The 11120-nt window shown below is 42.2% G+C and overlaps 1 protein-coding gene across 1 annotated transcript in view; it reads right to left on the bottom strand.

Moving 5' to 3' along the window:
- Positions 1 to 17: 17 nt before the first annotated feature.
- Positions 18 to 11120, bottom strand: part of LOC306789799 (mucin-5AC-like) — a gene marked incomplete at both ends in the record, with an annotated part of 17838 nt that continues 6735 nt past the window's right edge. Inside the window, 21 exons of the mRNA XM_079285868.1 lie at positions 18 to 697; positions 792 to 1013; positions 1105 to 1148; positions 1254 to 1404; positions 1627 to 1755; positions 2018 to 2174; positions 2269 to 2508; positions 2636 to 2815; positions 3042 to 3152; positions 3790 to 3928; positions 4677 to 4828; positions 5441 to 5544; positions 6065 to 6117; positions 6392 to 6647; positions 7112 to 7238; positions 7334 to 7428; positions 7512 to 7676; positions 8654 to 8791; positions 9482 to 9551; positions 10008 to 10118; positions 10624 to 10762. Of these exons, the coding sequence (XP_079141994.1) occupies positions 18 to 697; positions 792 to 1013; positions 1105 to 1148; positions 1254 to 1404; positions 1627 to 1755; positions 2018 to 2174; positions 2269 to 2508; positions 2636 to 2815; positions 3042 to 3152; positions 3790 to 3928; positions 4677 to 4828; positions 5441 to 5544; positions 6065 to 6117; positions 6392 to 6647; positions 7112 to 7238; positions 7334 to 7428; positions 7512 to 7676; positions 8654 to 8791; positions 9482 to 9551; positions 10008 to 10118; positions 10624 to 10762 (3463 nt within the window). The remainder of the gene's footprint in view (positions 698 to 791; positions 1014 to 1104; positions 1149 to 1253; positions 1405 to 1626; positions 1756 to 2017; positions 2175 to 2268; positions 2509 to 2635; positions 2816 to 3041; positions 3153 to 3789; positions 3929 to 4676; positions 4829 to 5440; positions 5545 to 6064; positions 6118 to 6391; positions 6648 to 7111; positions 7239 to 7333; positions 7429 to 7511; positions 7677 to 8653; positions 8792 to 9481; positions 9552 to 10007; positions 10119 to 10623; positions 10763 to 11120) is intronic.

The raw sequence follows: 11120 nt of genomic DNA, 5'->3' as shown, positions 1-11120 counted from the left end.
GTCCTGCACTTTATTGTCTTGCAACACTTTACCCTAATTTCATAATTATAACATATTGGAGGCATCTGTAAGATGTTCCTACACAGAAGTCCTTGGTTATTACATGTAACCTGTTTTTGCAATTTGTCTATTGGAATGTTGGGAAAGTGTTTCGATCGGCATTCCACTGCCAATGGATTCTCACAGATGTCAAATCCTTTCTGGATGATGTGTTTGATGGTTTCATTGTCCCCACCTCCAAAACCCTGTTGAGGGTAGTGTGAACTTATCCATTCTGACCAGGTGCATAATGTTTCCTGACAAGGTGTTGTAGGTATTATTGGCGATTTTGTAGTTGGGATTGGAGGTGTTGTAGAAGGTATAGGCGTTGTTGGGCATTCATTATAGTCACAACACTGAACTCTGATTTGGTAGTTAAAGCACAAGGCCAGTGGTCCTGATTGGTCTTCATTCCTGCATGTCAGCCCGTTAGCCAGATTACATTCCACCACTTGTCCCAAATTGTCAATGGTGACATTAGGAAATTTCTCAGCTCTGCATTGGATCTGGCTTGGCTTAGCACATATCTTGTGCCCTGCCGCTCTTATATTTTCGTAAATTTCATTGTCTCCTCCTGGAATTCCCAGTGTAGGGAAGCTAGTATCATACCATGGTGACCATTCACAAGGACTACATGGGACTGTAACCGTGGGAAGCTCTGTGGACACACATAATATAAGTGTTGGTTAAGTGGTAAAGCTTACAGTATACAGCTAAATATGTCTTCAGTTTCCAAAATGAATACTTTGCACTACCTGGTGAGGTTGATGTAAAAACAAAGGTGGTTGGAGACTGACTGGCTGCAGTAGTGGGCATATGTGTTGTCTGTGTGGTTACTGGGCATGGATATGATCTCTTATCTATGGTACCATTCTTCCCACACACTGCTGTGATGCAGTTACCATGTCCATCTGTTGTGTTATAGATTGTATTGCCGGGGGGATACTTGTTTCCATGATATGTGCAAGTGCAGGCTGTAAATAGAGGAGATATATTGTTAAAATAATAACCATTAACAAAAGTTTGTATTTTTACAACCCACAATCTCTCCCAGTCTTTGCATACCTTGGGCATCGTAATGGCATTGGATGGACATTGAACTGCATGTACTTCAAGAAAGAAAACATGAAATATATTTGTCATTTCACAAAGTTGTCACAAAGTCACAAAGTTAGATAACCTTGTTTGGGACATGTGATATATTCAATACCTACCATGTCAGACAGTTTTCAGTTGTTGGCACTTTGTCATTATCATTATAGTGTCTCCCCTCTTTATCATAGCAGCCGCATTGTTCTCTCGAAACACATGTCATTGTATCCTCATCAAAGTATGGTTGTGCAGGAGGACATGTTGGATAGCAACCTAATTGAAAAACAAACAACTGTTGCAACTCTGCAAGAAATTGCTTCCTCAATACTTGTCATTATTATTGTGATCATCTGACATTGTGGTTGAATGAGTGATATTATTAAGCAACTCTTTAAACATAACTTTAAAAAATACAGCCAATGTTTATGTTAAATCTTAAATTGATTTTGATTGGAGATTAGGTCAAGTTATAGAAACCTCATGCTTGTGGCATACCTTCTAGTGGAGGAATCTGTGTAGAGCAGCTGCCTGAGGGGTTCCTGCAGGTTTTCATACAAGGAGATCCGCATGGCATGTAGTGCCATTCACATTCACCAGGGGGATTGTAGTAATCACAGAAAAGAGCTGGAAAAGACAATACTACTTAGTGTGGGAACATTCCAGACTGGACAGTAAATGGGATAGGAAACTTTAAAAGGCTGAGGGAAGAAATATAGTTATCACTGATAACAAATGGTTGTAATTGATACGTTATTGAGACAAGTTATTACAGATTTAATAGACTTTCCTCACTTTATCTTAAAAATAAGTTTAGTTCAGATGTACTGTATTAACTGCGTGCTTATTGTCGCTTTTAAAAATGAAATGTTTCATCTTGGTTACTCACGACAGATCTTTGGGGTTCTCCATGGTATACAGATGCCAGCTTGATTACAGGATTCAGCATAAGCAGCCACAGCAGTGCAGAAACACTCGCAGTCTCCCCCCGTGTCACAAGCACATGAGTCAAACACACATGCATCAAAAAATGGAGCAGGATCCACCTAGAGCGAAGAGTATGATGATACACTAGTGAGTTAAACAGGGTTACTCCACTACATCTATCTCAAACATTGTGTCCACATAACAACAACCTACAATGGAGTGGCAGGCAGAGAAGGCGTCGCTCTGTATGACGCTGCACTGCTTCTGGGCCCAGGCCTGTCTGTATGGGTTGGCTATACAGGGGCTGGTGATGCTCGGAGCGTCGGGGCAGCTTGGCAAATCCTTCCAGCTGTTTCCGAACACCAGTGGGCTGACAACCACATTGTTGCCTCTTGTGGTGAAGTCATTGTTTGAATTGCCGTCATTGTTGCCACACAGTCCACATACACGACCCTGAAAACGTAGAGCTCCTTGTGTCATGTTGGTCAATTTAAATATCAACGCTTGCCTTTTGCTGTTTGAACAAATCAATTGTATTCACATTAAAAGCCCAAACTTCCTTGACATATTGCAGGGTTACCTTATATTTTGGGCTGAGCTTGATGAACAAGGTGGTTTTCCTGTCCCACATGAAAATGAGTCCATTGTTGGCTTCAATCACCAGGTAAATGCCCATAGTGCTGTATTGGAATGGAACTGTTTCTTCATTTCCACTAGAGAGCAGCTGGTAGCTTCCCTCTGCTAGAATCAGTTCTGCACTCTAAAAAAGGACAGAAATTGACAGCATACTGCAAAGTTCAAATCTCAACATCTCATAAAACTTCTCAGCGAATGTCACTGGAGCCAGTGTCCACATTATGTGCAGCTATGAGAAGCTCCTCTTTTTCGATGTCAATTCATCTTGATTTTCAGATTTGTGTCAGCGGTTCATTTTGTGTCATGACATTGCAGGTGGTCTTTTGAAAATCTTTATATTGACTGTTTACCCCAAGGAAGATCTTGATGTTCTTGGAGCAGGTGGTTCCTGTTGTTCCACACGGAACATTCTCCGTGAGCACTCTGAAGGTTCCATTACTCTGAGGACTGCCACAGTAGTCCTGAGGAACACACACACACACACATACAAATCATCAATATTAGTGGCTCTGCTTGACTATTGACCCATTGGTTCTCATCTTTCTTATAGGTCAGAGATATGGAATGTAGCCATCCTGAAAGATGCAGTTACTGAAGCAAGGCTGGACTCAAGTTACTCAAAATAAGTTATTTTCCCCAAACAAAAGATAGGAAAGAGTAAATCATGTGTGCCGAGTCAGCAGAGATATCTTTTAAGAAAAGTTGATTTACAGGAGAATAAATATTTAAAAGAGACACAGAACGCATTATATTCTATGACATTTTTATATTTGGAATTGTCTCCTGGTGTCTGAATTTTGTGTTTGCCTTCACACATATAAATACTTTTCTACCAAAAGTTACTAGAATGCAGGAAATGAAGTGTCCCATCCCCCTTAACCCAATGCTTGAATGAAACCTACGATCTTGTCCTGAACCATATCTCACCATATATAATTGAATTCTAATGTATTACATGATTCACTTCATATTACACGACTCTGTTTCAAGCCAAAGAACTACTGTATACCAGCATCGAGCAGGACTATGCATGTGAAGAAAATGATGACGAAAGTTTCTCACAGAGGACTCTGTTCAACAACATTTGTGTGTTCATACCTGAGTCAGAATGTATTCGCAACTGCCATCAAAGGTGAAGCGCTTCTTATCAAAAGTCATGTAGTGTCCAGCGCCATAAACCGAGCAGGTTCCATCACACTCGTTGGTGGTGCACTGCCAATTCATGTCTTTACAAGTGCTGTAAACAGATACACATGAGATTGCATCAGGCTTATAATAACAGACATGCCTTGGGACGATCACCTAGCCAGACCTGCTGGACCAAACACCACCAAACTGCTGCAAGGGAGGAGAGCGAGGAGGGCCGAGATGGAAGCAAAGCTAACCCAGCTAAGACCTGAGACTACTCCACTACCAGCCTCCTGCCGGCTGTCTGATGTTCGTTCGCAGGAAATAAGACCTCAGGAGAACCCAGCAGCTCACATCTTTATAGAGACCTTTACCTGGCTCCATCCAGGTTCAAGCAGCACTTGACAGGACAGAGAGCAGGACTCCGGTGGACCAGAGGAGGAGGACATCATGATGTTGGTGCTCAAACACAGTCACAGTTGATGGAAAGTGTTTTCCTCAGTTGAGATTTTAATGTAAAGATGTCGGCCATGTTATCTGACCAGAGAACTGTTTGTGTTGCTGCTGTTTACGTTCATTGTGATGCAAATTCAAACAAATGCACGTCGGGAAAGTACTGTTGCTTTTGTGTGGTTTGTTTGTTTGTATGTTTTTCTTGTGTTACAAATGGGCTACAACTGCATTGTGTCATGCATCCCTGTGTTGCATAATGACAATACATGATCCTTGAATCCTTGAATTCTTGAATCCTTGAACTTGTACATTTCAGTCACAGATGGAGGTGCAACCAAAGTACTGATGTACCTGCTGCATATTTCTAGCTTAACAGCATTTCACTCTACTTGTGATTCACTTACCAGGTGTTGCAGTCCACCTTGGTGTTTTGTCCAGGTTGGTAAGAGACACCGTTGTGAAGACAGGGACAAGCCTCTGGCTTGATGCAGCCTCCTTTATCATCAGACACCATCCCAGATGGACACATACAGCCGGACATGCACGCTGTAGTCACCTGAAGAATCGATCAAATTTACAATCCACTGTATGGGCGAAATACAGACAGTGCAGGTTCCACGGGGGCCATGGGATGGGGGGCCATGGGATGGGGGGCCCATGAAGGGAACAGGCCCTTACAAGTGACTCAGATTGCCAAATAGACAATTGTGTTCAAAGAAAAACCTACATTCATTGGAAAGTGGTGCCATTTGCAGTACATCTCCTCAAAAAGGTGACCCATCTGTTTTCTTTTTTTGAAATAGTCAGTAGCAATCTCTAACAACATGATATACATATATATTCTACATAAACCATACATTTAAAAAAAACGATTAAAAATGATTCAGCTGAAAGAACAGCTTCTTATTTTCTGTGGTATTTGGTCATATAAAGGTATGCGATCAGGATTTCTGGGTAATATGTATGTATGTTGTCTCTATTTCATCATGACGAGACAATACAACAGTGTGTGTGACTACCAGCATGCACTGGAGCCCGTCGTAACTGCCTTACGCCACTGATCCACCACCATAGTTTCATCCACACACCAGCAGAGAAAATATTTGACTGTACCCCGAAGAAATATGTCATCTAAATATAAACTATGAATCTGTATTTGCAGACTCACACAGGCCATGTCTAATGTGTTGCAGCTCTTCTCGCACTCCGTTCCTTTAGCAGCCGGACCGTTCGCAGAGCAGTTGAAGAACATCATGGGAGGAGCACAGGCCACTGAGAACAAACATATTGGAAATCATTTCTTCATAAAATGAATCGTGGTCAATAACTTAGCCATTAACCACTCCTGATTCAATACGACATCCAAGATAATGCATTTTATACCTTGATGAAAAACAACAGTAGGACACAGTGCATCCTGAATGTGTAGATGGAGCCTTATTTCTTCCTAACCCTAGGCAGGTCGTTTTGCCTAAGTCTAACCAAACTCCAGTTAAAAACTAAAAATATGAATAATAAAACAACAGAAAACAATAAGTTAACTATGTGTAATAAACCAGACTCAACCTCCGGTGTCCTGGGAGATAATCCTGAGTTTGACCCGTTCATCCACCAGAAGCAACTCCAAACACTTACTTTGTTATTCTTTATATTATTACCATTACCATATGTTCTTTTATTTTTAATGAACTATAATAAATTCAAATCTATTTTTTACTATAGAAACAAGCCAGAGAATCACAACTACAGAACAGAAACTCTGTAGTTTACAATAGTAATATATTTAACTTACATGGTTGTGTGAAGAACTCCCCAATGCAGCCCAGTCTGCCCTCCTTACAGGTGCTAGTGGAGAAATATAAACAAAGAAACACATTAATATGCATACGTATATAACCTTACAGCTCACTGTTTGAACATTTGTCATATTTTTGGTATATCACAAATAATTGAAAGAACAAATATTGACTTGTTCTTCTAAGCTCACGAATCCAACTGAAACAAACGGAGAGTTTAGAATCAGATAAAAGGTGAAAAGTGCACTCATTTGAAGCTATGGACTTCCATACACATCACTGCAATAACTAATGCAAACGTGTGCAATAAATCATGCACATACCACATGACCCCGTCCTTGTTGACAACCTGTCCGGCCGGCACCACGGAGCCTTCGTCATAACAGGGACATCCCTGAGAGGGGACACACTTCCCGGTGTCATCCAGGAAGGTTCCCTCTGCACAGACACAGCCATCGATGGGCGGGAAGGAGGAGTGACAGCTGAGGTCTGAGCTGCTGATGCAGCGGCAGGTGCGGCTGCTGGACGTGATGTTGGAGGAGTAGACCATGCTGCTGTGGCAGGAGCTGGCGTATTTCCCTGAGGTCAGACCACAGAATCAGTGAACACTGTGAGACTGTGACCGCTGCAACTATAACACATGAGACCCAGTGAACGAGAGATACAGAGCAGCAAATAATGAAGTAATTGTACACAACCTGTAGTGATTTGGGTTAAAATAAGTGAATCCTCACATGTGATCCTTTGGTATGGCAGAGTGTGGATAGAATAGAGCAAAGAGTGAGTGTGTATGTCAGAACACTCAGATGGGATGTTGTGCTCGAAGCACACTACTCAACAAAGTATCGACCTTTCAAAGCAAAGTACTGCAGCAAGATGTTTCCATGGTCACGTGACCATCCCAAACAAGGCCTTGTTACGTCCCATTGGCATCAGACAGAAGTCTCCATCATGAAAGCGGTAAGACCACTTGTATTCTGACTGTTGCAACGTGGGCTCACATTTGGCTTTGATCCTTCTGTTTCTAATTACTCTCCACTCACCACAGATGCTCTTCCTCCAGCCGCTCATCTGGATCCCTGCTGCTGCGCAGGCATGGACATAGGAGGAGACCGCAGCACACATGCAGTCCTCGCTGTTCTCACAGTTACAGCTGTCATACATGCAGTTCTGTGATAAGACAAAATAAAACATGTTTCAAAAAAGCCTGACGGTCTGGACGCTGGGCCACAGAAACATGTGAAAGCCGTAGCTGTGAGCCTTACCTCTCTGTACGAGTCAGGGATGATCTCTGAGTGACAGGAGGCAAACACTCCTTCAGGGTCGCTCAGCATGGAGCACCAGTGCTGGGCGTATTTCTCTGTCATTGACAAACAAAGGCCAACATCAGTCATTGGGAAGAACCCACAGTGAAAGCAGAGAACCCCAACGAGTGTGACCTACCATTCTCCAGACTGAGACTGCAGGGGTTCTCAAAGCTGCTCTTAACATCGGGGCAACCAGCATGTGTCTTCCAGCTGTTGACAAAACCGGTGGCTGTGGCATCTGGAACTCCACTGAGCTTAAGGAAGTCATCAGCTTGGTTACTGTTGAAGTTCCCACAAAGACCTGCAGGCAGACAGCATCACAGTAATGCCGATATATACTGTGAGCGGTGGTGAGCTGCTCGTTCCCAGAACAGAGGAATCTCTGCTCATCTTCAGGTGAAAGTCACGACGGCTCCAGCAGCTCTCTGTCTATCTGTTCCTCAACTCATCCACATTGTGCCACCATAGCAACTATTGTCTAAATTGTAACCGCTTGGGTTTTGCAGCTTTCACAAAAATGACATTCTTTTATTCATTTCATCAAATCATGAGGTCCATCAATGAAATATTTCCAAACTATAAAACTAAAACCTGCATAATGCTTTATAATGTAATAATATAACTTATTGTTGGCATTCAGTAATCGATGAAAGAACATCACAAGAGCGCAGTCAAATGCAAACAATGACTTATAATAACAATATACTGCTTTATAACAGTGATTGTGATGCATTACAGCTATGGAAATTATGATTCACTATGATGCTTGCAAAACAAGTCAGTGAGTGACAAGCTGAAGTATGAAGATACTGTAACTTACTAGTCATGAAAAAATGCTTTAGAATGTGTTGAGATTGTTGTTAAAAAGCATTATGCATACTTATGAGTATGTTTGTAACGCCTTACAGACATGCGAAAAATAGAACGTGTTTCCAAAATACTGACTAGACAACCAGTACATTGTTGGATCATTTGTATTTATGTCCCAATCCTCTCTAGCTTGTCACACTCATGGTTATAGTATTTTTCAGTCAGTGTATTTCTACCTTCCTCCTCTGGTGGATACGTTGATGCTGTTTCACATGCTGTTGATGTTGTAACACTGACTTTCCTTCAACATGGGGTAGCCTGAGCATTAGTTGCTTGTGTTTGTATTTTCTCAACTTGTCCTCATATTCACTGTTTGCAACAACCAATAGGGCTGAATAACACCGTCCCTATTGAGTTCTAAGGGATGCTTCCAGTCGGAGAGCACAAAGCTCATTGTAGTTCACATACCGCAGGTCTTGGCTTGGTAGTCACTGGTCACTGAGACGTGGAGCTGCATGACTGGCTGGAGCTGCACCTCCAACAGAACTCCAACAGCCGTCTGCACCAGCAGGTAGAAGGAGGACGCTTTGAAGGCGGAGATTCCAGCTGCGGGGTCAGAGAAAGAGAAGGATGAGGATGAGGATGAGGATGTTCAGAGAGTGGAAGGGAGGTGACAGAATGAACTACTGTCTGTCCATCAGCCTCGGCAGAAAAACAGCGCACAGGTAAAAATGTATGTAAAGCATATTCAGACTGAAATCCATAATTTTCTTTATCATTTTCATTTTTTAAAATAAACTAACTAGGTAAACTAAACAGTGGTGCAAAGATCAACCAACAGCATGAACAGATGAAATGATGCTGTCTCTGCAGTAAAGATGGTGCAGCTGGTGGGCATGCTCCTGAGACGTGACGGTGAGAGAACGACCTCACATGGACACGAGATGACCCCAGCCACTCCTTTTCATCAGCCAGCCAGCAACTCATCAAATAAGACACACACCGGCACTAACACACTAGTGGGAGTTGCTAGTGCAGCAACCAGGACATTGGTCCTCATTAGTTTCACACCCACAGCCACAGGCAACTATGTTCATCAGAGTTGACGATCAAGGCTGAACCACAAAGCTCTGCACATGGTTCCAGCCCATGCACAGCCCCTTACCCTTTGCTATGTTCTCAACAGATTTCACTTCAGCGTCAACCAGGACAGCTGTGTGTGCCTATAATAAGGCCAGGACAGTGACTCCAACCACTATGGAATATAGAAAGCAGCTTAAGTTCTGTGTCTCTCACCAGCAGAGAACGGAAGCTGAGCATAGATGCCATTCACAAAGACCTTGCCATCGGGCTGGATGGTGATCACCTTTATGTGACAGGAGACCAGATGTTAGTGTTCACATCTTTACACTTCAATGGGCTAAGAATCCTGTTTGCAGCTCTCTCAATCGAAAACAGTTACATACAAGTATTTTGTATTTCGTATCTTTTTCACATTTGATTATTTCTTTTTTATTAAAACATAAAAGTAGGAATTATAATCACTGTAATAGACTCAATCTAGCTCCAGGTTTACGTTATTTTAACTGCGTACTGAAATGTAAGAAAAACATAATTCAGTAAAATACAACTTAAGTGTATGAAAATGAAAGATGAAGATATTTTGCTCATTTCTTCCTAATGTAATACAAATAATGCTGAATAGCTTTGTAAAAAAATTTGTTTTGTAAAACACACAATTCATTTTGTAATATTGTTATTGTGGATCATGAACCATATGAACACACTTGCATGTGAGTGTCTGTGTGTGTGTGATACTCACATGAGCGCCTCCAGACAGACCCAAGGTCACAGACTTCAGGCAGGTTTCACTCTCAGTCAGCCCACACTGCACCAGCTGTCCCTGAACCACGAACTGGTTCCCACTGCAGTCCTAAACATACAAACAGAACTATCCAACGACTGCCCGACTGAAACCACAGAGTGCAGTCAGCAGTCAGCAGTCAGCAGCTGATAGCTGTAGAATACCAGTAGGAGTGTGTGTTGTGTAGGACCGTTGAATACACTAACTGTGTGGCGGGATTTTCAACACGCACTACTTTGTATAATAATGTATGTTTAGTTGATTTTGTTGTTAATGTTAGACCTGTAAATCAATTTGGAAGCCGTACCCGTTTCCACACCTTGTTGGTACTGTAGGTATGGTTACACACTTTGGTTACTTTGCGTTTCCCCTTTTTAATATCCAAAGGAACTGATTGAATATAGGGGACGATACATCACAACCTTGTATCAGTAATAGCTTTGACTGGTTTGAGGTTGAGGTCTTGTCTCGGCCTGTGACGCAGTGTTGTGCCATGTTTGTATATTACCATGGCAGGTGTGTGTGTGTGTGTGTGTGTGTGTGGTATTACAGCACTGATGATGATGTGATCTACCTTAGCCAGGACGTAGGAGCAGTCCCCATGGAAGGTGTAGTCTTTTCCATCGAAGGTGTTGATGTGAGCCCCGCCCTCCACAGAGCACATTCCTGGACAGTTTTCCTCCGCACACGTCCACTGTCCACTCTCACACACACTGTCAGCACGCACACACACACACACACACACACACACACGCACACAAGTCCATCTTCATTTAAAAGTCCATAACAAACTAGGCAGAAGATATTGTGGGAGCTACTGTATCTCTGCACTGGACACACATTGATATCACAGCAGTTTATTTATTAAACCGCTAAAATGTAAAATAAATTCAATGATGATCTTCCAAATTTTTGGTCGAATTGTTTGGTTCATGTATATGCAGATGACACTGTTGTATATAAATCAGATTACGATATACCTCAAATTCAAAGCACTGTGCAATCAGGCATTGTTTTGTATAAAAAGGTTTTTCCAATAAGAATTCTCATACTAAACATGCTGTTTGGTAC

The sequence above is a fragment of the Melanostigma gelatinosum genome, assembly GCF_949748355.1.
Source record: "Melanostigma gelatinosum genome assembly, chromosome: 2".
Taxonomy (NCBI): Eukaryota; Metazoa; Chordata; class Actinopteri; order Perciformes; family Zoarcidae; genus Melanostigma; species Melanostigma gelatinosum.
The sequence above is the reverse complement of the archived record's forward strand: the minus strand, read 5'-3'. Positions and strand labels throughout refer to the sequence as shown.